This window comes from Ictidomys tridecemlineatus, chromosome 3 (genome assembly GCF_052094955.1).
Source record: "Ictidomys tridecemlineatus isolate mIctTri1 chromosome 3, mIctTri1.hap1, whole genome shotgun sequence".
NCBI classification, from domain to species: Eukaryota; Metazoa; Chordata; class Mammalia; order Rodentia; family Sciuridae; genus Ictidomys; species Ictidomys tridecemlineatus.
In genome coordinates, this window is record NC_135479.1 from 5,308,822 (window position 1) to 5,335,192 (window position 26,371).

General features: G+C 39.6%; 1 protein-coding gene across 2 annotated transcripts in view; it reads left to right on the forward strand.

Moving 5' to 3' along the window:
* The window catches only part of Srp68 (signal recognition particle 68), a 41,388-nt gene that overhangs the window by 5,407 nt on the left and 9,610 nt on the right, over positions 1-26,371 (forward strand). For both annotated transcript variants that reach the window (XM_005332584.5, XM_078041642.1), the window contains exons 3-10: positions 8,857-8,970; positions 10,571-10,766; positions 11,470-11,552; positions 11,770-11,879; positions 12,526-12,608; positions 13,751-13,891; positions 21,100-21,198; positions 25,504-25,568. In XM_005332584.5, the coding sequence (XP_005332641.2) occupies positions 8,857-8,970; positions 10,571-10,766; positions 11,470-11,552; positions 11,770-11,879; positions 12,526-12,608; positions 13,751-13,891; positions 21,100-21,198; positions 25,504-25,568 (891 nt within the window). The remainder of the gene's footprint in view (positions 1-8,856; positions 8,971-10,570; positions 10,767-11,469; positions 11,553-11,769; positions 11,880-12,525; positions 12,609-13,750; positions 13,892-21,099; positions 21,199-25,503; positions 25,569-26,371) is intronic.

Below are 26,371 nucleotides of genomic sequence, written 5' to 3' on the forward strand. Positions count from 1 at the left end.
GGATTACAGGCATTTGCCACCATAATCAGCAAAATAAAGCTTTTGAAAAAAATAACCAAAAATACTGTTATCCCACCTAACTGAATTAACCTTAATTTCTTACTATCATCTCATACAGTAATGAGAATAATGTAAAAATAGTCTTTATTGTTTATCCTAATTTCTTTAAAATGTATTTTTTTTAAACACTGAGACTTGTAGAAAAGTTGTAATTACCCTGTAAATAACAGGCCTTTTCAGAATCCCTGAAAGTAAATTGCATTTGTGTTGTCAGTTACCTCTGAATACTGTACATTTTTAACAAAGAAGGACATTTTACCATATAATGGCTGCAGAGCAATCAAAATCAGGGAACTGATGATAAATTACTATCTTCTCATCTTCAAATCCCATTCAGGATTCCCTAGTTGTTCCAGTAGTTTCCTTTATAGCTAAAGGATCCAATTCAGAATTGTGCATTGTATATAGTGGTCATGTTCTCTTTAATCTTAACTCTAGCTCAGATCCTCAGTCTTTTCATGGTCTTGACTCTTTTTTTTTTTTTGTTGTTACCCAGTATCGAACCCAGGGGTACTTGGCCACTGATCTACATCCCCAATCCTTTTATTATTATTTTATTATTATTATTTATTTTGCTGAGTTTCTTAGGGTCTTGCTGAGTTGCTGAGGCTGGCCTTGAACTTGCAATCCTACTGCCTCAGCCTCCTGAATTGCTGGGATTGCAGGTATGCACCACTGCACCTGGCAAGATCTTGACTTTGAATAAGATGACAGGCCAGTTATTTTATGGAACGTTACTCAGCTGGGTTTATTTGATGTCTCTTTATGATGAGATTTACCTTATATGTCTTTGGCAAGAATATCACAGAAGTGATGTTGAGTTCCTATTTTACCCATCCAGAGGCACATGATTTCAGTTTGTCCAGTTTCATTTGATAAGGATGGGTTGGGGCAGGCTTCTCCACTGGAAAGTTACCTGTTTTCCTTTTGTAATTAGGAAGTATTTTATGAGGAGATATTTTGAAACTGTGTAAATATTGTATTCTTTTTAAAAATATTTATTTTTTTTTGTAGATGGACACAATATATTTATTTACTTTTATGTGGTGCTAAGGATGGAACCCAGGGCCTCTCAGGAGCTAGGCGAGTGCTCTACCACTGAGCCACAACCCCAGCCCTAAATATCCTATTCTTTGGGTTATTTTTTTGGTTCTAGGGATTGAACTCAGGGCACTCAACCACTGACCCACATCCCCGCCCTGTTTTGTATTTTATTAGAGACAGGGTCTCACTGAATTGATTCACTTATCGCCTTCCTTTTGTTTGCTGAGGCTGGTTTTGAACTCAAGAACCTCCTGCTTCAGTCTTCTGAGCTGCTGGATTATAGAGCCTCTGGGATTATAGGCCTGCTGTGGAGGGTTCTAAATATACTATTCTTAAGGTTACAATGTATTAATTTGTATCTGTATGTACTCATAGTATCGTATTTTATTTTGGTGTGTAATCTGTTTAATTTTGATGCTTAAATTGATCCATATTATAATCTTTCTGGTGGCTACTGTGACCTTTGACACATCCTTATATATTTTTTTATAAAGTCAGTTTTATTTAACTATTGTTTATATATAGTGGGTATACAGTTTGAGTTTTGACAGGTGTATATAGTTAGGTGGTCACTACAAATTGAGATATATAGAGTGATTTCATCATCTCAAAAAGTTCCCCTGTGCACCAGAGTTTGCTTTTAAATTATTTTCTTTTTCATATCTCTGGCTTGTTGATAGCTCTGTTGACCTCATAGCCTTTTTTTTTTTTTTTGACCTCATAGTCTTTTAAATATTTTTTTTAGTTGTTGATAGACCTTTATCTTATTTATTTATATGCAGTGCTGAGAATCGAATCCAGTGTCTCATACATGCCAGGCAGGTGTGCTACTGTTGAGCCCCATCCCCAGCCCCACATAGTCTTTGAGGCTGAGCTGGCTTCCCAGCCTCAGGTCTGCATGTGTGTTATCTTAATTCCATAACCTTGAAGTCTGGCCCACTTCTTAATTCCCATTATTCTGGCATGTCTGCCAACCCTATAAGAGGGAAAGCTAGCTTGGCACTAAAGCTAGCTTGCCACTTAGGAATGGCACTAAAGATGCATATCAATTTGGGTATAATTGACATTTTTTACTATGTTGAATCTTTTAATCCATGAACACCCATGTTTTTTCATTTAGTTAGATCTTTAATTTTTTTTTTTACTTTTTTAAAAAAATACTTTTATTTGTTTACTTTTACGTGGTGCTGAGGATCAAACCCAGGGCCTCACACATGCTAGACGAGCGCTCTACCGCTGAGCCACAACTCCAGCCCCTAGATCTTTTAACTTTTTCGATTACCATTTTGTGGTTTTTCAGCATGCAAGTCCTGTATATTTCATTATATTTGTAACCTAACATTTCTTTCTTTTTCTGATTGTGAGTGGTGCCATAAAGTTTAGCATCATTGGTGACATTTGAGAAGGTTTAGAGAAGTAATAGAGATGGAAGCCTGAGTAGAGTAGTTTGGAGAATATGAGGTGAGGAAGTAGAGAACAACTATAGATGATGAGTTAAAGAAGTTTTACCCCAGGGAAACAGCAAAGTGGGAAGATTTTACCTGAGTCTGTGCATGGTGCACACATGGGTCTATGTGTTTAAAGAAAGTGGCTCCACTATACAGACTCCTTGGTAACTTGAGTTTTCTTTTTCTTCATCTTATTTTAAAGTTTGCGATGATGGGGATGGGACCCATGGCCTTGCTCAAGCTACACCAGTACTGTGCTTAAGTCAAATTATTTGGGGATGGTTTTTATTATTTATTTATTTATTTAAATAGAAATGGGCTATTAATCTGTTGATTGTTGAGGGAGCAATTCTATTTTAGTTTTCTTTTTAAAATATTTTTCTAGTTGTAGATGGACACAATACCTTTACTTTATTTTTATGTGGTGCTGAGGGTTGAACCCAGTGCCTCACATGTGCTAGGCAGGTGGTCTACCACTGAGCTATAAGCCCAGCCCACTTTTTTTTTTTTTGTCAGTGCACCTTTATTTATTTATTTATATGTGATGCTGAGACTTGAACCCAGTATCTCTCACATACCAGGCAAGTGCTCTACCACTGAGCCACAACTCCTGCCCCCAGGTTTTTCCTTTACACAACAGATTCTTCATTGAAAATGGCACTCTCTCGACATAGACATGTAGACATATACTTATTTATTGCTACCTTATTTAAGTAGTCCTGAACTTGTCTAGCATAGCAACTGCTGCAGCTAGCTCAGCAGTTGTGTGTTGTTGTTATTATTTTTAATATTTTTTAGATGTCAATGGACCTTTTTTTAAAAATTCATTTATTTATATGCAGTGCTGAGAATCGAATCCAATGCTTCATACCTACTAGGAAAGCTCTCTTCCACTGAGCCACAACTCTAGCTCAGCAATTGTGTTTAATCTAGATGATGCTCCCCTCTGAGATGCTGGGTCAGATAGGACTTGATACTATCTTCTTAGCTTTCCATCTACTGGAAATCTCTTAAGTAACTCTTTAGGTAAATATTATTATAACAGAGAATTGGAAGTTGTTTTTGCTAAGAGATCTAAATCTTCATTTGGGCCTACAGATTCCCAGTGAATGAATAAATTTCTGCTTTCATTTTATCTGTTTTCAGATTTCTGCTCAGCTCTATAGGTAATACAGGTTTATTAGCTCTAAATTTACCTAACCTATTTCATCTGCTTTCAAGACTGAGAACACCAAGAATCATTAAGGCATTTTCAAGATTTACGGGGACATTCAACTTTCAGCTTGTATAAAGTTGCTCCAGGACCCCGGAATAGAGCCCAGAATTCTTCAGTCATTGCCCTACACCTTCCTGGAAGAGCAAAGCCATGCACAAAGATCACCCCATGATGAGACTGCCCCCTTAAGCAGGAACAGGTCCTGGAATTCATGGGAACTGAATTGCCCCCTTCCCAGTACAGGTCTGATAGTTAAACACCCTGAGTAGCAAGTAGAGATTGCCCCTCAAATGATAAGGTCATCTCCTGAGCACCTTGCAGAATAGGACAGAAGGATTAACCAGGCCACAGTTTGACCAAAACTGTTGTGCAGACCTCTTGCCCCCTGCCCAGAATTCTTCCTCTATTTAAACCTAAACCTCTTGTTAGTATCCCAAAGATAGGTTTGAGACACTTGATCTCACTTTGCCTTCCCAATATGGCCACATTGATTGAAGTTCCTTTCTTGCTTTTCATAGTTTTTTGTTTGTGTTTTTGATCAAGTAGCTGGAACTGATTTGTTGGGACCCCAGAGTCAAGCCTCAGTAACATTATTAGTTATATATTCCTCATTTGATCTCCTTCTATCAAGGTTGGGGTACTGCTTTTTTCTTTTTTCTTTTTTTTTTTTTAGTTTCTTACAACTGTAAGAAGTTCAGAAATTGTTGCAAACAACAAAATTACAGAAAAGAATCCACTTGTTATTTCAGACCTTCAGAGATTATCAAGCATCATTAGCATTTCTGATTTTTATTTTATTTTTTGTACTGATATTGAACCATGGGGTGCTTTACCACTGAGTTACATCCATGGTCCTATTTTTTCCTCCTTGAGAAGGGGTCACATTAAGTTGTTGAGGCTGCCCTGGAACTTTCACTTCTCACCTCGACCTCCCAATTGGGTGTAGGTGTGGGCCACCGTATCTGGCTGCATCTTCAGCATTTCAACCTCATAAGTGACTCTTTTTTCCTTCCTATCTCTACTAGAGATTGAATCCAGGGTTGCTCTACCACTGAGCTACATTCCCAGCTCTTTTTGTTGTTGTTTAAATATTTTTTGTAGTTGTAGATGGATACAATACCTTTATTTTATTTATTTGTCTTTATGTGGTGCTGAGGATCGAACACAGGGCCTCATACATATGTGCTAGGCAAGCACTCTACCACTGAGCTACAGTCCCAGCCCCTCTTTTTTTTTTAATATTTATTTTTTAGTTGTAGTTGAACACAATACCTTTATTTTATTTATTTATATATCGTGCTGTGAATTGAACCCAGGGCCTCGCACGTGCTAGCTGAACGCTCTACTACTGAGCCACAACCCCAGCCTCTCTCTTTTTGTTTTTATTTGAGACAGAATCTTACTAAAAGTTGCCCAGGCTGGCCTTGAATTTGTGATTCTCTTGCCTCAGCCTCCTGAGTAGCTGGGATTTCAGGTGTGTACCACTGTACCTAGCTAGACTTTCTTTTTTAAAAAGTTAGATTTTTGAATCCAGGCGTGGTGGCACATGCCCGTAATTCCAGTCGCTAGATTTTGTGTGTGTGTGTGGTACTAAGGATTAGATTCAGGGTCTCATGCATGCTGGACTTTAAATGGTTTTTATTGCTTTAAAAGGTTTTTATTTGCATTTATTTCATCATGAATGCAGTTGTTCATTGTGTGCTTAAAAGCCACGTATGTTTCTGGGTTATGGATGTAGCTCTCTGGTAGAATGTTTGCCTAACTTGCTTGAGGTCCTGTGATTGCCCAGCACTGGGGGGAAAAAGTCATTTATTTAGTTTTTTAAAAATTTATTTTTAGGGTCTGGGGATGTGGCTCAAGTGGTGGCGCGCTCGCCTGGCATGCCTGTGGCCCGGGTTCAATCCTCAGCATCACATACAAACAAAGATGTTGTGTCTGCCGAAAACTAAAAAATAAATATTAAAAAATTCTTTCTCTCTCTCTCACTTTCTCTTTTTAAAAAAATTATTTTTAGTTGTAGGTGGGCACAATACCTCTACCATTTATTTATTTATTTATTTTAATATGGTGCTGGGGATTGAACTCAATGCCTCACTTTTGAGGCAAGCTCCCTACCCCTGAGCCAAAGCCCCAGCCCCCCCTCATGTATTTCTTTTTTTTTTTTAATATTTATTTTTTAGTTGTTGTTGGACACAGTATCTTTATTTCACTTATTTATTTTTTATGTGGTGCTGAGGATCGAACTCAGGATCTCGCACATGCAAGGTGGTGAGCTCTCTTATCACTGAGCCACATCCCCAGCCCCTGTATTTCTTTACTGTATATTAGAAATAGAAATACAGAGAAGTATTGGGCTGGGGATGTGGCTCAAGCAGTAACGTGCTCACCTGGCATGCACGAGGTGCTGGGTTTGATCCTCAGCACCACATAAAAATAAAATAAAGATGTTGTGTCCACCGAAAACTAAAAAATAAATATTAAAAAAAATTAAAAAAAAGAAATACAGAGAAGTATAAAGACTAAAACATATTCCCAGTGTCCAGAAGTCAAACCATGTTTGATAAAACATGAAAACACAACAAAGCAAAAGCCCTCTCCTCCCCAGTGTATTATAATCACGTGTTTCTTTAGTTGATTTTTACATCTTTTAAATACAGAAATACATTTGAATATTTGTGTTCACTAAATACTATTTTTGGTCTCTTAGTCTTTTTCTACTCATTTTTGTAAGTTTTGTCACATTGTGTATAAAACTTTGTATCCTGCTTTTTTTCTAAACCTTATATTGTAAGCCTGTATTTCTCATGCTTATAAAAATGTTTCATACATTTGTTTTATTTGTTGCATTGGAGTCCAATGTATAGCGATACCAAAATTTCTTTATTTAATCCCCCAAATTAGTTATTTATTCAGTACGTTTTGTAGGCTTAAAAGTTTTGTTCCAGGCCTGGAGTTGTAGCTCAGTGATAGAGCACTTGCCTAGCATGTGTGAGGCACTGGGTTCGATCCTCAGTACCACATCAAAATAAAGTGAAGGTATTGTATCCATCTACAACTAAAAATAAATGTTTAAAAATTTTTTTGTGGGGCTGGAGATGTGGCTCAAGTGTAGCACGCTCGCCTGGCATGCGCGGGGCACTGGGTTCAATCCTCAGCACCATATAAAAATAAAGATGTTGTGTCCACCGAAAACTAAAAAATAAATATTAAAAATAAATCTCTCTCTCTCTCTCTCTCTCTCAAAAAAAATTTTTTTTGTTCCCATGAATTTCTGTTCATAGCTCTTTGTTTTGTGTTTTCATTATTTCTTTTTTTTTTTTTTTTAAAGATAGAGGAGAGAGAGAGAATTTTTAATATTTATTTTTTAGTTCTCGGCGGACACAACATCTTTGTTGGTATGTGGTGCTGAGGATGGAACCCGGGCCGCAAGCATGCCAGGCGAGCGCGCTACCGCTTGAGCCACATCCCCAGCCCCCTTCATTATTTCTTTTTTAAAAAAATATTTCAGTTATAAATGAACACAATACCTTTATTTTATTTATTTTTATGTGGTGTTGAGGATCGACCCCAGTCCCTCACACATCCTAGGCAAGTGCTTTACCACTGAGCCACAGCCCCAGCCTCTTGATTATTTCTTAAGTGTAGCGCGGTATAGAAGCAGACTGGAGGTTCAGAGTATGACATTTTTAAGGATCTTGAAAATGCATTCATATTGCCAAAAACATTTACCAATATATATTTCCACCCATAACGTGTAAGTGTTCAATTTGATGTTTGTGTAAATGATTAAATAATTAAACTGATATTAGGAATTGAGTGGGAAAGTCCAGTTCATAAATTTAACTCAGATTATCATCATCATCGTCATTTTGTGTGTGTGGTGCTGGGGCTCAAAACCAGGGGCTTATGCTTCTTAGGCAAGCACTTTACCACTGAGCCACATTCCCAACCGTATTTCTTATTTGTTTTTTTAATAATCTGTGTTCTAGTAAGATTTTTTTGTTCTGTTTTGTTTTTGTTTTGGGTATTGGCAATTGAATCCAGGGTCACTTTACTGCTGTGCTAATCCCTAGCCCTTTAATTTTTTTAATTTTGTGATAGGACTTTTTTTTTTTTTTTTTTTAAAGAGAGAGAAAGAATTTCTTTTTTAATATTTATTTTTCAGTTTTCGGCTGACACAACATCTTCGTTTTTTGTATGTGCTGCTGAGGATCGAACCCAGGCCGCCTGCATGCCAGGCAAGCACTCTACCGCTTGAGCCACAACCCCAACCCCGATAGGACCTTTTTTATTTTACTTAAGGCCTTGCTAAATTGCTGAGGCTGGCCTCAAACTTGTGATCCTCCCCGGTTGTTGGGATTATAGGTGTATGCCACCATGCCCTGGCTGCTGCTTTTTTTTTTTGGGGGGGGGTACTGGAATTGAACTCAGGGGTGCTCTACCACTGAGCTACATCCCCAGTCCCCAGTTCTTTTTTTTTTTTTAATTTTGAGACAGGGTCTCATAAAGTTGCTTGGGGCCTCACTTAGTTGCTGAGTGAGGCTGGCCTTGAACTTGAAATCCTCCTGCTTAGCCTCCTAAGTCACTGGGATTACAGGCATACACCACCTTCCAGCTTGCCGCCTTATTTTTATTCATGATTGCAGTTCTTTTTCCATGTTCTTTCTTTCTTCATTCTCTTTCTGATGCCTCTTCTCCTCCTTTACAGCCATCAAAATCCTACTGATTCTTTCAAGGCCCACCATTCATCCATTCTAGCCAAGAGTTTTAATAAGAACAGAATGATTACACATGTTCATTGAATTTGACAGTTACTTAGTTTTCCTGGTTGCCTTTTTAGCTGCATGATCCTCTTATACTGGAGGGTGGGTTCCTGAGAATGGGCATTGTGTCCTCTCTCTTTTGTGTTTTTACAGTTCCAGTCATACTGCCTTACTTGTTTTTAAGTTGTTCAGTAATTTCCAGCTGATATGTCACATCTATAGTCGCTTTAAGTAGAATATCCTAAATCTCCAACTTTAATATAGAATATCTTATCCAAAGCACCACCAGCTTGGCTGAATGAGTTTTGCTTATATTTTCTTACAGGGGCTACTGTTCCCGCAGACAAAGACGTCTCCGGAAAACACTCAATTTTAAGATGGGCAACAGACACAAATTCACAGGGAAAAAAGTAACTGAAGATCTTCTGACTGATAATAGGTATTGACTGCTGAGCGCAAGGCACTCAGTACATCTTGCTAATACATCTATTGAATAGTTACAGTGTGCCAGACATTATCTCAAACCCTTTAATTATCTCATGTGACTCAGCAGCTCTGTGGGATGTGTATATTTTATACTATTCCTGTATTCTAAAGTGAAGAAACTGAGGCTCAGAGATTCAGTAGCTTGTTCAGGAACTGTGTTAGGATGGTAAATGTTAAAGTTAGTCATTAGAATCCAGTCAGTTGTTTCAGGCTGAGGGTTCGGCTTAGTGGTAGAGTGCATGCTTAGTATGTGTAAGGACCTGGGTCAATCCCCATTGTTTCAGGGGAAAAAAAAGAATCAATTATTAGATAAGATTGTAGAATGCGTATTTCAATGTCTAACACTTAAATCAATATATCTTAAATTTAGCTGTGTGTAAATTATCACAGAATCACTTTAATAATGTCTGTTTCCACACTGAGTACACTGATACTTCACATATGGGGAAAAATCGGTCTGTCAAGCAACGTGAATTGAATGTCTCCACTTCAGTTCCTCAAACTTCAGTTAGGGTTATATCATTTTCTTGCTACTTGTTTGTGTAAATAAAGTTTTACTGGAACACAGGCATACCAAATCATTTTATTGTTTATAGCTTACTTTTGTGTTACAACAGCAGAGTAGTAGTGACAGGGATCATGGCCTGCAAATCCTAAAGTATGTACTGTGGGGGCATTTACCAAAAAACCCACGTGCTCGCCAGTGGTCTGGTATAAGCTAGATGCCTTGTTGTATATAGAAGAGGGAAAGGAGGGAAAGCTCAGACAGATGTTAGTTCCTACTCTAACAGTGCAGAGTCTAGGAGTCTTGTGTAGAGGGCATAGTCAGAAAACTGGAGTGTAGAGAGAGTGATGGGTTGTAGCAGGACTGAATGATTAGAGCTCATGAGGTCCATTTAGAGTTAGAAATTAGGTAATGAAATATGACTCTCTTAGGATAGCAGGATTCTTTATTTTGGAGAGACTTAGTTTCTCTAAGTTTAAAGAAGATTAAGACAGTAATTTGAAGAAAGATTCACCCAGGATAGTAATAAAGGAGTTAGCTTATTGAGCACTTAAGAAGTGCTCTCTGGTCTAAGGGTCTTGTGTATATGACTACATGGGAAAGTGAGACACAGAATAATTAGTACTTTGCTCAAGTCACACAGCTAATGAAGGCACTGGGATTCCAGTCTGTTCTCAGGAGCCTTCATTCATCACCACTTCAGTACTGCCTCTTGAGGACTTAGTTTCTAACTGGACTGGGATGAAGGAGGTATTGATTCAAAGATGAAGCCAGATCAGATGCCTGGACTGCCGCTGTTTGACAGAATTTAGGAGGGAGAGGTCAGGAGTTCCAATTAGATGTGCCTAGCAGGTGATTAAATCTGAGGTGGAGCCTGAGTTGGGATAAATGCTGATTTGGGAGTCAAGGCTGATATTGTGAGAGGAGGAGGGAAATGAGATTCTGTGTAGAGAAGAACCCCGAAGTGGGAAGCTGTGCCCCAGGGACTGTACTAAGTCTAAATGTCCTGGCCTTCGGTGTTCAGCTTTCTCACCTCTCTCTGGTCTAGATATTTGCTTCTGGTTCTGATGGATGCTGAAAGAGCCTGGAGCTATGCCATGCAGCTCAAACAGGAAGCCAACACTGAACCTCGAAAACGGTTTCACTTGCTATCTCGCCTTCGAAAAGCCGTGAAACATGCGGAGGAATTGGAACGCCTGTGCGAGAGCAATCGTGTGGATGCCAAGACCAAGTTAGAGGCTCAGGTTAATGTCTTAACAATCCAGTGTTGTTTTACTGTGGAGATTAGAGATGTGGCCTTAAAAAAATAATCTGTGGCTAAACAGAAGAGAGTTTGTTACCTTATGAATTGATAGAAGAGGAAAAGTCCTTTCTGAAACTTGCCTGGAGTTAGGACATGCTTAGCATGTGTAAGGTCTTGGGTTCAGTCCCCAGTATCAAGAAAAATAATAGTAAATAATAAAAAGTGAAATTATACCTCTGTTTTCAAGCTCTTGGGTTTTTTAATTAGCTTTAACTTTAGAAGAAAGGTCATGATGCTTTTGGTGTGTAGATGGAAAGCTTACATCTTCTACCTGGGAAAGTTTACAAAATAAGTTGTTTTGGTAATGAAAATTTTTTAAATCATAACAGAAATTGTAAGATTATATTTAACATGTTGTTTTGTTTTGTTTTACTGGGGATAAATCCCAGAGCCTCAGGCATGTTAGGCAAACACTCTACTGAGTAATATCCCCAGCCCTTTTTATTTTGAGACAGGATCTTGATAAATTGCCAAGGCTGGACTTGGATTTGTGATCCTCCTGCCTTAACTTCCCAAGTTGCTAGGTGTATAGGCATGTACCACTGCACTCAACATTGACCTCCACACTCTTGGTATCAGTCAGTTAGGCTAAAGTGCCAGTTCTTTGGTATTGAAGCAGTTCATCTTTCTCCATTCCTCTGCAGGCTTACACGGCTTACCTTTCAGGAATGTTGCGCTTTGAACATCAAGAATGGAAAGCCGCCATTGAGGCTTTTAACAAATGCAAGTGAGTCTTCTGGTCCAAAGACTGTTGAAGTTTTGATTAAAGGTCAAATTCAAGCTGTGGAAATGTTGATTATTTTCTTTTATCCTTAGAACACACTAGTTCTGAAGTTGGAAAAAGAGTTTCTAAGGATCATTTTTTGGTCTTAGACACCTTTTTCTTTATTTTCTTAAAATAATGCTGCTGTAAATCTGGCCCTTTTTTTTTTTTTTGCTTGCAGAACTATCTATGAGAAGCTTGCCAGTGCTTTCACAGAGGAGCAGGCTGTGCTGTATAACCAACGTGTGGAAGAGATCTCCCCCAACATCCGCTACTGTGCATATAATATTGGTGAGCAGGGAATGAGGCAGTGCATCTAACATTGGTAGGGGGCTTGCTGGGAGTTCTTTTGAGAGCCTGGAGTGTTTATTTAACTTTTTACCCCTTCCCTTGCTTCCATGCTTGGCCTGAGCTTTGATCCATGACAAAAGTTGAGATGTCAAAATCGGCCCTGCTCAGCATTACAGAAGGCAGTTCCTTGGCTTCTCTTACCATCCTGCCACCTTCTTTAACTCCCCAAGAGCAAGCTTAATTCTCTAGCCAAGTTTTTTTTTTTTTTAAACATTTTTAGAGCAGTTTTAGGTTCATAGCAATATTAAGAGGAAGGTACAGAAATTTTCATTTATCCCTACATTGATACATCATAATCTCTGATAATCCATAGTTTACATTAAGGTTCATTTGTGTTATTGTACACTGTGGATTTGGATAGATTTTTAAAGTTAAGGTACATGGATCTGCCAGAGTGTTTTCACTGCTCCAGTTAAGTTCATTCTTTGCAAAAGGCCTTATCTTCAGAGAATAGATCATACTGTGGACTTGCTACCATGTGCTTGTGGAGAGGAAAGAGCTCTGTAAATGTGAGCTGCACTGAGTGGTTCTTAAGAAAACAGACCAGACCCTTAAGGATTTTCTCCTTTCTCTGATTCTCTCTCAGGGGACCAGTCAGCCATCAATGAACTCATGCAGATGAGATTGAGGTCTGGGGGCACTGAGGGTCTCCTGGCCGAAAAACTGGAGGTAATCTAGTATGTACATTTTTTTGAAAAACTTTGGTTTGAAAGAAATTCATAATTTCATCCCCCAGGGATAGTTGCTATTAATATATACATGTTTATATCTATTTTTTTTTTTAATTTTGTTTTTTGTGGTACTGGGTAGGGAACCCAGTGGTGCCGCACAACTGAGCTACATCCCCAGCCCTTTTTTATTTTGAGACAGGGTCTCACTGAGTTTCTGGATTGGCCTTAAACTTGTGATCCCCCGGGGCTGGGGTTGTGGCTCAGTGGCAGAGCACTTGCCTAGCATGTGTGAGGCACTTAGTTTGATCCTTAGCACCATATATAAATAAATAAATAATAAAGGTACATCAACAACTAACAAATATTAAACAAAAACAAAAACTTGTGATCCTCCTGCTTCATCCTCCGGAGTAGTCAGGATTACAGGTTGATGCTGCTACCACACCTAAATTGTATCTGTCTGTCTATCTATATTTTTTTTGGTTCTGGGGATTGAACCCAGGGCTTTGTACATGTGAAGTAAGCACTCTACCAACTGAGCTATATCCCCAGCCCCCTATATATTTAAAAAAAATTTTTTTTTTTGGTTATAGATGGACATGACTTTATTTTATTTATTTTTATGTGGTTCTCAGGATCGAACCCAGTGCCTCACATGTTCTAGGCAAGTGTCCTACCACTGAGTGACAACCCCAGCCCTGTCTACATTTTTTTTAGTATTTATTTTTTAGGTGTAGATGGACACAACACAAATGCCTTTATTTATGTGGTGCTGAGGATCGAACCTGGGTCCCGCCTGTGCTAAGCGAGCACTCTACCGCTAAGCCACAATCCCAGCCCCTGTCTACATTTTTAACAAATAATTCTTTACTTAAATACTGTATTTCATTTTATTTATTTTCTAAGCAAGCAATGTAGATTCATAGAAAAAGTAAGAAATGTCAAAGATTGGAAAAAATATATTTGACTTTTTATAAACTAATTATATGATATTATAAAGGAATCTAAGCAAAAATTTTATGTACTCTACTATATAAGGAGTATGATATGTTGATTATAGAAAGAGACAGTAGATTTCTTTTTTTTTTTTTTTTTTTTTTTTTTTGCTGTCAAAGCTTTTAACTATTTACTGTTTTCCAGGCATTGATCACGCAGACTCGAGCCAAGCAGGCAGCTACCATGAGTGAAGTGGAATGGAGAGGGAGGACAGTTCCCGTGAAGATCGACAAAGTGAGGATCTTTTTGTTGGGATTGGCGGATAATGAAGCAGCCATTGCCCAGGTAAGGAGGGAGTCCTTACTCAGTTATGCTTTCTTCTGTGCATGTGGGAGGTTGTCCTCAAGTGTTCAAGACATGGTGGTTTGTTGGTGCTCATTTCTCACAAAACAAAAATTTACATTAATGCCTTTGGGTATTTAATGCCTTTGGGTATTTGGTAAGACAGGAGATGCACCCACTTGAATAAAATTATTTTGAAAACACAACTTTATAGGGCCGTTATGTTTAGAAAGCAAAGAGATTTCGATGACAGTCATCCACATAAAAATGGGAGTTTTAGAAGGCTGCTTGAAGAAAGGGGCCTAGCAGGTGGTGCAGCAGTGTAAAACTGAATCCCTGCCTTCCCTCTGACCTGTTGATCTGGACTCCCTGCCCCAAGGTTCATCTCTCATTCTGGGGCTTTTTCAGGAGCACCTGATTAAACCTGAATGTCCTGTCTCGTGTGGGGAATACATGTAAGATTCATGCAGAACTGTGCTTGAAGCTGCATGCCTGACGTATTTGCGTGTGTGTGGCTGTGAGCAACTAGATGCGTCCTACAGATAAAAGAGACTCTGGTGGTCCTGGTGACAGGAAGTGGACAGTGACTGAGGCACATTTTAGAATTCCTTCTCTATGTGAGGTGAAGGACATCCTTAAAAATAATAGCTGCTGACTGGCCTTTCCAGGGACCAGTGGCATTTCTAAGACTTCTCAGTTCCCCTGGGTGTAGGGTATAGAGGGGTGTTTTGCTAATTGTGTTGACAAGTTGTGTTATACATTCAAACTTTTTGACTTACTCCAAAATGGCTACTTTGGGTTGGAATAACATTGAGCAGTTGAAGAATTCGTACTGATCATTGCCTCTCCCATTTCCCTTTCATTTGCTTAAAGGACACTAGAATGTTACTAGAAAGTTAATTTTTTCTTAAACTAAAAGATTAAGGAGGGCTGGGGATATAGTTCAGTTGGAAGAGTGCTTGCCTTCGTATGCATAAGGCCCTGGGTTCCATCCTCAGCACTACACATACACATATACAAAAAGACTAAAGAGGGGCTGGGGTTGTAGCTCAGTGGTAGAGTGCTTGCTTAACACTTGTAAGGCACTGGGTTGGATCCTCAGAACCATATAAAAGTAAATAAAATAAAGATATTTTATTTTTTTATTTTATTTTTTTTTTTTTAGAGAGAATTCCAATATTTATTTTTCAGTTTTTGGCGGACACAACATCCCCGTTTGTATGTGGTGCTGAGGATTGAACCCGGGCCACATGCATGCCAGGCGAGTGTGCCACCGCCCAAGCCACATCCCCAGCCCAAAATAAAGATGTTTTAAAAAGAAGGGGGGCTGAGTTGTGGCTCAGCGGTAGAGCACTCACCTAGCACGTGCAAGGCCCTGGGTTTGATCCTCAGTACCACATAAATAAAATAAAGATATTGTGTCCAACTACTACTGAAAAATAAATATTAAAAAAAAAAGGACTAAGGAACTTTTTTTGAGAGCATTTCATGGGCATTTTACCTGCTCTGGTGGTGGTGGTACCTGCTCTGGACTAGGGCTCTGGTAGCAATAGTTTTAATTGTGTAAATGAATTAATTAGGTACAGTTTCAAATGCTGGGAGAAGACAGACAGTTCTGTACCAGGCAACAGGGCACTCAGGAATTCTGGCCGGGAGTTTGAGGTGGAGGTCCATAGAGGCACATTATATGGAGGCAGCACCTTAGAAATGTATTGAATAAAGGATAAGAAAAACTAACATTTAAATAATTTTCTTTCTTTTATTTTTGTAGTACTGGAGGTTGAACCCAGGGACATTCTATCACTGAATTCATCCCAATCCTTTATTTTATTTTTGAGACAGGGTTTCGCTAAGTTGCTGAGGCTGTCCTTGAACTTGAAATCTTCCTGCCATAGCCTCCTGGGTAGCTGGGATCACAGGTGTGCACCATCTCACCCAGCTCTGTTTTATGTTTTATCTATATGGAAGAGTTTTATTTAAAAAAGAAAAGGGAATTTATTAATTTAATGGAAATAGTTAAATTTGTTGGCGTAAAGATTTTTTTATGCCTTTTTTTTAAGTTGTAGGTGGATACAATACCTACTTTTATTTTATTTATTTATTTTTATGTGGTGTTGAGGATTGATCCCAGTGCCTCACAAGTGCTAGGCAAATGCTTGGCAAGTGCTCTACCATTGACCACTGAGCCCCAGCCCCAGCCCTGGCATAAAGTTCATAATATAGTATTCTATTGTCATTTAAATGTGTTTAGTGACAGAATGGTTGTCTCCTATTAGGTGCCTGGTTGATGTGTTAGTTATGGTGTATAAAATTATCTCTGTTTTTTAAGGATTTTACAAAAGCTTAGAGTCACTTCTAAGTATTGGAGACCTTTAAATAGTGTAGATCTAAAAAACATAGATGAAGAAAAGTGTGTACTAACTCCAGGGCATTCTAGTAAGATTCTAACATTAAAAACAGTTAAATACCTAATGCCCTGTATTACACATATGCCAAATCAAGCCAGTAAGTAAAATAATTTAAGTAAAAACAAAATAAAGTCCTGCTAAATCTTTATATGTCCAGCTCCTTGGCTGGTTGACTGTTGAATGATCTGTGGGTTATTAATATGGGAAAGCCCTCTTTGGGCAATCGAGGGTAATCTCAGGAAGAACCATTTGCCCTCTTGGTGCCGCTGTCAGATTATTTGGCTGAATGTAACGGGTGCCTGGCCAGTTCTCAATTTTGTGTTGAGTTTTTCTCTATACTGGGAACCAAGAGCTACCCCTTAGGGATACATGTTGTTTAACTTCAATGTCTCTTATCCCGGCTCATATTGATACATATCTGCCACTTACTAGGTATTGGAATGCAAGAGTTTAGAAGCCCTAAATTGAATACTGTAACTACCAATTTATTGAAAAGCATGGAAGGAAAAAATAATTCAGATAGGTAAAATATTAGACTGAAAAGACTTGGGCAGAAAGTTAACCAGAAGCGCTCAGTGGTAGAGCACTTGCCGAGAGTTAAGTTAGCTGTCAGAATCCAGTTTCAAATCCTTAATCTCTTTAGCCGAGCATTAAGTCTTCATCCTTAATATAGTCAAACTTTGTTCTTATTTCTATATTGCACTTCTTTCTTTTTTTTTTTTTAAGAAAGAGTGAGAGAGGAGAGAGAGAATTTTTTTTTTTAAAGAGAGAGTGAGAGAGCAGAGAGGAGAGAGAGAGAGAATTTTTAATATTTATTTTTTTTTAGTTCTCGGCGGACACAACATCTTTGTTGGTATGTGGTACTGAGGATCGAACCCGGGCCACACGCATGCCAGGCGAGCGTGCTGCCGCTTGAGCCACATCCCCAGCCCTGCACTTATTTCTTAATACTTGGTGTCTCCTGAATGGTCACTGGTGGTTACATTGTGAGGTTATTCTTAGTCAACTCTTTTGGGGGAGAGAGCAGTTTTAAGTACTGGTATGTTTAATAATTCTTTAAGTTCTGGCTAATTTTTGATGTTTTAGTGGAAGGGAGACTATTTGTCCTTTTCTTTAAAAAAGAAAATCCATTCTCTGGTGAGATTTGTCCTCTTCTTTAATAGATTTCCAGATTTTTTATTTCCTCCCTGGACTGGATGAAGCCTGGTTCCTGTCCCCACATTCTCCTAGGGGTGTGGTGGGAATGTGGCCAGACTTGCCCTGAATGCCTTAGTCACACCATCGTCTTCCAGCAATTTCTATAGACAAGTGAAAACAATCTAGAAAGCTGTCGTTAATAGCAGGGCACATAGCAGCAGTTTGCTCCATGCCCATCAGCCTGAAGACACTGCCTTAGACGTGAACCTGAGGCTGTAGACAGCTCATCCTGGATGTTTCACCTTTATAAAAAGGGAGCTAGAGTGTTTTAATTTTTTGAACTAGTAAGTAACACATTACTTCTGGACTTAAGATGTCTCCATTTCATAGGCGCCCCCTGGGGAAAAGGTCCAGCCTTTTCCCAAATTCTAATGCAAGGAGTTTGCCACTTGTGTTTAAGAATATGTCCTTGTTGGTTGGGCTTACCACATGACAAGCTGGTGTGTAGGTGGGGCATCCTGCCCCTGCATGTTGAGAGGTGTGTCTTGTTTCATTGTCCTTTCAGGAGTGATCTTGGCTTCAAGTATAGATTCTATAATAAAGTGTAAGCAGCTAGATAGATATATTAAAGACTTCCTTTTGGAGACATTTTACTCTGGCCAGGAAGAATCATGACAAGTTCTACTCAGAGATTAGTGGTCTCTGAGTCACTGAGCTGTGGGTGTCAAAAGGAAAACATAACTTAGATATTCCCCTTTATTTATTTATTTATTTATTTTTAATATTTTTTTAAGAGAGAGAGAGAGAGAGAGAGAGAGAGAGAATTTTAATATTTATTGTTTAGTTATCGGCGGACACGACATCTTTATTTGTATGTGGTGCTGAGGATCGAACCCGAGCTGCACACATGCCAGGCGAGCGCGCTACTGCTTGAGCCACATCCCCAGCCCCCCCTTTATTTTTTTAAATGTTTATTTTTTAGCTGTAGGTGGACACAATATCTTTATTTTATTTTTATGTGGTGCTAAGGATTGAACGCAGTGCCTCATGCATGCCAGGCAAGAGCTCTACCTCTAAGCCACAACCCCAGCCCCATTAGTCTTCCCCTGTAGATGTGCTTTATTATTATTATTTTTTAAAATTATAGACAAATGTGATATCTTTATTTTGTTTATTCATTTTTATGTGGTGCTGAGGATTGAACCCAGTGCCTCACCAGTGTGAGGCAAGCGCTCTGCCACTGAGCCACAACCCTGGCCCCATGTAGATGTGCTTTATCCTTCATTATTGTTAAGACTTTTGTAAAATTTCTATTGGGGCTTCGAATTTTGTGAAGTGTTGGGGAGGTTCGTGTTCAACTCTTTGCTACATAGATTTACTGTCCTAGCAAATAAGGGCAATACATGGCAGTGAAGAGGTTTAGCATCCTAGCTTTTTTTTTGTACTGGGGATTGAACTCAAGGGCACTTTACCACTGAGCCATTTCCCCTCCCATTTTTTTAGACAGGGTCTCCCTAAGTTGTTCAGAACCTCACAAAATGGCTGAGGCTCACCTTAAACTTGTGATCCTTTTATTTCAGTCTCCTGTGTTGCTGAGTTTATAGGCATGTGCCACAGTGCCTAGCTTTTATTTTCAAGCTTAAGTTGTACCCTACCAGAGGGATTGGAGACAGATCTTATGTGGCTAGAAAAATGAAATTTGTTCTTTTGCCTATGCACCCATTGCCTGAATTGCTGATATGTACCCATCTGAAAATGAGTGTTGTTGGCATATTTTTTTTTTTTTAAAGAGAGAATCCCAATATTTATTTATTTTTTCTTAGTTCTCGGCGGACACAACATCTTCGCTTGCATGTGGTGCCGAGGATCGAACCTGGGCCGCACGCACGCACGCCAGGCGAGTGCGCTATCGCTTGAGCCACACCCCCAGCCCTGGCATATTTGTTAGAGTGCATTTTATTCAAACTAGTGCAGAGGTTCATTCTCCCTGCTGATAATGTGGCTCTGGCTCCTGTGTGGTTGGCTGTTTGGATTCTGATGCCCATCAAGGTGCTCACATATCTTATCCTATTTGTTAAGTACTAGACAGTAGCACTATTCCGTAGGATTTATACTTTTACAAATTTTGGCCAGCAAATTAAAGAATCTTGCCAACTTGTTGTATAAAGTGTTTTTCTCTAGAGCGGCACCATCTAGTACAGTGGCCACTCAACATATATGGCTAGTTCCACTTGTTTATTTATTTATACTGGGGTTGAACCCAGTGGCGCTTTACCACTAGACTTTTTTATTTTGTTTTTAAATCTGAGAAAGGGTCTCACTAAGTTGCTGAGACTGGCCTCGAACTTGAGATCCTCTTGCCTCAGCCTCCCAAGTCATTGGGAGATATGCACCACCACACCCGGCATCTAGATCCATTCAAACTAATAAAAATCTCAAGTGCTCAGTAGCAACATGTACGGATGCCACTGCATTGGATGGTTCAGAGAAAGCACTTCATTGTTGCTGTGAGTCCTGTTGTAGTGAACATGGACCCATGTCTGCTTGGAGCTACAGGCCTGTGCCCCTAGTTTGTTCCCCTTAGTGAAGAGTGGGAAACCCAAGTAACCCATAGGTGGAAAAGAATGTTTGCTTTAGATTGGGTAATTTACAGGGGAGACTTTTTTTTCACACTGGAAACTAGGAAAATCATAAGAGTTCTTAAGAGAAGAAAAGAAAATTTTCTTTAAGTTCCTTCCAACCAGCCTTTCTTTGTGCTTCCTTAGAGGTCACTTAAATGTTAAGACATTTTTTCAGATGGAAAGTCAAGTACAATAATGGAATGTTGATGTTTTAATTTCACAGCAGGTCTGCCAGTAACACAAGTTCAGCTCCTTTCTGCCTTCCGTCCATTCCCACCCCGCTCAGTCAGATTCTTTAGGACGATAATGTGGTTTGGCAGATGTTCAGTTAGTGAATCATTTTTTTCACTTCTCCCAGCTGTGAAGCAGAAGGTGACACCCAGTACTTGTTAAAGACTGTCATCTCATTCCTTTTCACCTTGTCTGCTCAAAAAGTTGTTCTCAAAATAGACCACATCTAATATCAGAGTACAGAATGTCTGTGGGAAAGAGAACTCATTATGATATTTAGGAGAAATGCTTTTGATTAGATATTGATTAGTAATGTTTATCACTTGCTTGGATCTAAAAGAAAGTCAGAATTTACACATTGGATTACTTTTGTAAAGGGTAGTTTTATTGTCGTCCAATAGAGCTTGCCATTTTTTTCTGGAAGGAGATTTCTGGTGTGCTGTGCCTTGGTGTGAGTAAGCCATAGCTTCTCTAGAGGTTCCAGGTGCCGCTCCTGAACAAGGTAGAAGCATTGGAGGACAGCAGAGGAAAGTTCTGTGACTGAGGAAATGTATAGACCTGCTGCCTGGCAGATCCAGATCAGCCATACAGATGGCTTTCTCAGCACCTTCACTTTGAAAATATGATTCTCATTTCTATGTGAATAATGGACAAGGCTGGGATGAAACCCTGGGAGAGGGACAATTAACAGGATCTCTGATTTGGACAGATGTGTGTGGGGGGGTGCAGGGTCAAAGCACTGTGATGCTCTCCTCCCCATGGAATACTGCAGTTCATTCAGAACAGTCTCTCGCTCCTCTCTGCCTCTGTTTAGGCTGAAAGCGAAGGAACCAAGGAGCGGCTGTTTGAATCCATGCTCAGCGAGTGTCGGGACGCCATCCAGGCCGTGAGGGAAGAGCTCAAGCCAGATCAGGTAGGACAATCAGCTGACCTGCCGCCGGGGTCCTCTCAATCTGTCCTGTCCTTAGGGGGTTCCCAGAGATTTCAGCGTATACTGCCTTAGCCACTGGGCTTTTTTAGGCAGAGTGGTCAGCTGACAAACAGCAAGAGCCTCTGGGCTCCATCAGATTGAAAAAATTCATTTCTTTTTATAATTTTCTTCCTAATGGTTTCATCCTGTGATCTCAAATTTTTTTTTTCCATTTTAATTCTAGGTTTATTCAGTGAATTTTCTTCATTCTACAGAACAAAGTACAAACACAATTTTATATATAATGCTACAAAATTACAAAACCAGGGGCTGGGGTTGTAGCTCAGTGGTGGAGAACTTGCCTAGCATGGGTGAGGTCCTGGGTTCGATCCCTAGCATCACATAAAACTAAATAAACAAAATAAAGGTATTGTGTCTATCTACAAATAAAATTATTTAAAAAAAAAAGTGAACAAAACCAAAACAAATTTTATAGTACTGACTATACAATAAAATCCACCCACCCCCCAAAAAAAGCAATGTACATGTGTACATGTTGCCAAGGTTGATCTCAAAACTCTTACCTCCAGGCATACTTCTCTGTGTTCCCTTTTTCTAATAATGTCACTGTGATGCATTCAGCTTTCTAGGTAGAAACCTCCTTGTCACCAAGCCCACTTGCTATCCCTATATAGTGCCTCCCACCTGTTGTTGCTTCCACCTGTTTTTGTTTTGGTCTTGCAGTGCTGGGGATCGAAACTTGGGCTTTAAGTATGCTATGTGAGTACCTTACCACTGAGCTACATCTTCAGCCTTTTGATTTTTTATTTTGAGACAGCGTCTCACCATGTTGCTAAGGCTGGCCCCAAACTTCTGATCCTCTTGCCTCAGCCTCTCAGGTAGCAGGGATTATTAGCATGGTCCACTGTACCCAGCTTTTAATTATAGCCTTTCATTGAATACCTATACTATAAAGATCTCTTAATTGCTTGAACCTTTCTAAAGCTCATTCCACTGTCTAATTATAAAATAATCCGATGATTTTTCCCTAGGTCTTGATCAGTGGTCTCCAAACTTATTTTTATGATAATGTGCCCTGTAATTGAACATGTACCTCTGATGTGTTTACTTATAAAATATATACCTTTTTATTCTTCTGATTTGTAATATATAAAATTCATTAAAGTAACATTTCAAAACAGAGATAAACGTGACTAGAAGTTCTTATTTCCTCTGTACCTATGCTTCTTGGTCTTGAGTACCCACCCACTTTCAAGACTACCGTGTGGCACACCTAGGACAGGTTCCTTAAGCTGCTCCCCCAGCCTGCTTCTGTCTTGCGCTCTGCTGTCTCCAGCTGCTGCACTTGGTCTTATTGTGCCACGCCCAGCTGAGTGCTTTCCATACTCTTGAGTCTCCTTTTACTTCTCACTCCTGGATGCTCTTACTTCTCCCTTTCCACCTATCCAAATGCCACCTATTTCTTGAGGTCCACCTCATAGCCTACCATCTCAGAAGTATGCCTATACCATTCTAGCCCACAAAAATCTCTGCATTTTCTATATTTCTTTTATTTTTTTTAGATGTTGGTGGACCTTTATTGTATTCATTTCTTTATATGCGGTGCTGAGAATCAAACCCAGTGCCTCACATATGCTAGGCAAGTATTCTACCACTGAGCCACAACTTTAGCCCACATTTTCTATATTTGTAATTATTCCAGCTATAATTTCTCTATGGTAGTCAATCAAATATTGCCTATTTTGTTTTTATTATTTTATTTACTTATTTATTTTGGTGGTAGGTATTGAACCCAGGGCCTTATGCATGCTCAGCACATGTTCTACCACTGAGCTACACCCCACCCCTTTATTTTTACTTTTAAAAAAATTTTTTTTTTTTTAGGTGTAGATGGACACAACACAATGCCTTTTATTTTTATGTGGTTCTGTGGATCGAACCCAGGTCCCGCCCATGCTAGGCAAGCGTTCTACCACTGAGCCACAATCCCAGCCCCTATTTTTACTTTTTAAATTTTTCTGTGGTACTCGGGATTGAGCCCAGGATCTTACACATACCTGGCAAGCACTGAGCTATATCCCCAGCTCATTTTATTTTATTTTGAGATGGGGTCTTACTAGATTGCCTAAGCTGACCTTGAACTTGCAGCCTCCCTTCCTCAGTCTCCCAAGTAGCTGGGATTATGAGTGTGTACCCCACACCTAGCTAACATTACCTCTTTCTCAAAATGTATTGGATTTCTATTGTGGGAAAAGATAACAAATTTGCCATCTTTTTTTTTGGTTCTGGGGATGGTTCTGGAGCTGTGGCTCAGCGGTGGGGTGCTTGCCTCGCATGTGTGAGGCACTGGGTTCAATCCTCAGCACCACATAAAAATTGTGTTCATCTACCATTAAATAAGAGCTTTACACTTGTTAGGCAAGTGCTGTACCACTGAGCAACATCCCTGCCCCAAATTTTACCATCTTATTTTTTTTTTAGTTGTAGTCAGACCCAATACCTTTATTTTACTTATTCATTTTCATGTGGTGTTGAGGTTCAAACCCTGGGCCTTACACTCGCTAGGCGAGTGCTTTACTGCTGAGCCACAACCCCAGCCCATTACCATCCTATTTTTAAGTGTACAGTTTAGTAGTATTGATTTTGTTCATAATGTCGCACAACAGTCGCCTCTCCAGAACTTCTGTCCATCACAACCTTGTGTCACACCTTCATAGTTATCCATCTTCATGTAGAACCCTTCCTCTTATGAAACCAAAGCTCTGTACTGTTAAAGAGTAACTTCAAGTATTCCCTTTAGAAATGTTAGGTGGTTGGGACTGAGGTTGTGGCTTAATGGTAGAGTGCATGCCTTGCATGTGTGAGGCACTGGGTTCGATCCTCAGCACCACATACAAATAAATAAAGATATTGTGTTCATCTACAACTAAAAAAAAAAAAAGTATTAAAAAAATGTTAGGTGGTTTTTGTTTTTTTGTATGTTTGCCTTTTCACCTTTGCATTGCTTTCCTCAAGATTGTAAACATCTTAAAAGCAAGTCTTTTTTTTTTTTTTCATCTGCACCTATGTATTAAGTACAAAATGTTTTTTAAAAAAATGGTTTTGAGGGGCTGAGGCTATGGCTCAGCGGTGAGGTGCTTGCCTCACATGTGTGAGGCACTGGGTTCAATCCTCAGCACCACATAAAAATTGTGTTCATCTACCATTAAATAAATATTTTTAAAAAATGGTTTTTGAGTTGCTTGGTTTGCTCAATTAAATCACTGCTTACTCTAAGTAGTCATTTGCTTTCTTCTGCCATTAAGCTGTCATTACAGTACGTTTCCCTTCACCCTCAAGTAGTCCTCAAGTAGGCTGGACTCCATAGACCTCAACCCTCTGTTGGGGTCCTATGGAGTCCAGCCTACCTCACTCACAGGGGTTGAATGCACAGGGGTTGGGGGGATACCTCATAGAATGGAACGAATGTGGCAACACAAAGCTGCATTTGTGGTAATATTACCACATTCAGTGGCTTAAAATAACATATTTATTATCTTACACTTTGGGAGGTCAGAATCTGAAGTGGCTTTTCAGTGCTGCTTTCCTGTTGGAAACTATAAAGGAATCTGGGGAGAATCCATTCCCAGTATTCCAGAGAATGCATTTCCTGGCTTCTAGAAGCCATCTGCATTCCTCCATCTTCAAAGCTATCAGCTGAACATCTTCTTTCCTCTTCCCTCTTCTTCAGTTCCTATACCTTCTCTAACTCTGACCCTTCCGGAGCTTCCTCTTCTAAGGATCCTGTGGTTAGGTTGGGCTTATTTGAATGATCCAGGATAATCCCAGAAGCCCTTAATTTAATCACATCCGCAGTGTCTCTTCTACTTTATGAGGTGACATTGTCACAAATTCTGGAGGTTAGGATACAGGTCTTAAGGGGGCCATTATTCAGCCATCCAAAAAATGCAAGCTCTAAAGAGCACATAGCACAGGACTAAAGCTTGGGTATGAGGCACAAACCCTAAAGGGAAACCGCAGACTGTCTTTTTTAATACTTGGGGTAAGATTCTGGGAGAATGGGGCAGGGAGCCTCAACTGGTCAGTATTCTGAATTCTGTTAGTCAAGGCCCAGTTTTAGATGACAGTGGTATGCTATAATATGTTACCAAATCTTTTAATAGTTGAGGACCCCCCCCCCAAACACTAGTCTGTGTATTCAGGGGATTTTGAGAACCACACCTCTGAAGGAGGTGTTCAGACCCACAGATAGGAGTTTTACTTTTTTACCTTTTTCACCTTCTGCAGAAACAGAGAGATTACACCCTTGATGGGGAGTCAGGAAAGGTATCTAACCTCCAGTACCTGCACAGGTAAGGATTATTTTACTTTTTCTAATTTTCAAATATGTGTGTGAGTTTATTTTTTGCAGTGGATATGATCAAACCCTGGGCCTTGTTCATGTGAAGCAAGCACTCTATAAGCATTGAGCTTATGAATTTTTCTACTATTATTGTTGTAAAATATATCTATTTGAACAAAAGAGTATAAATGTTTGTGCACATTTTATTCTGTTTCTGTTTTTGCAATACTGGAGATTAAACCTAGGTGTGCTTTAACACTGAGCTACATCCCTGGTGCTTTTTATTTTGAGACAGGGTCTTCCTTAGTTACTCAAGCTGGCCTCAAACTTGTGATCTTCCTGCCTCAACCTCTCAAATTGCTGGGATTACAGGCATGCGCCACTCTGCCCAGCATACATTTTAATTTTTAATTTCTTGATAGCATGATGGCACACATTTGTAATTCCAGCTACTTGAGAGGCTTAGACAGTAAGATTGCAAGTTTGGGCAACTTAGACCCTATCTTAAAATAAAAATTTAGTTATTGGCGGGCACAACATCCCTGTTTGTATGTGGTGCTGAGGATCGAACCCGGGCCGCACGCATGCCAGGCGAGCGCGCTACTGCTTGAGCCACATCCCCAGCCCCTTAAAATAAAAATTTAAAAGGGGAAGAAGCTGGGCACAGTGGTGCACACCTGTAATTGCAGTGGCTCAGGAGGCTGAAGCAGAGGGATCAAAACCAGCCTCAGCAATTTAGCAAGGCCCTAAGCAACTCAGTGCGACCCTGTCTCTAAATAAAATATTAAAAGGCCTGCTGATGTGACTCAGTGG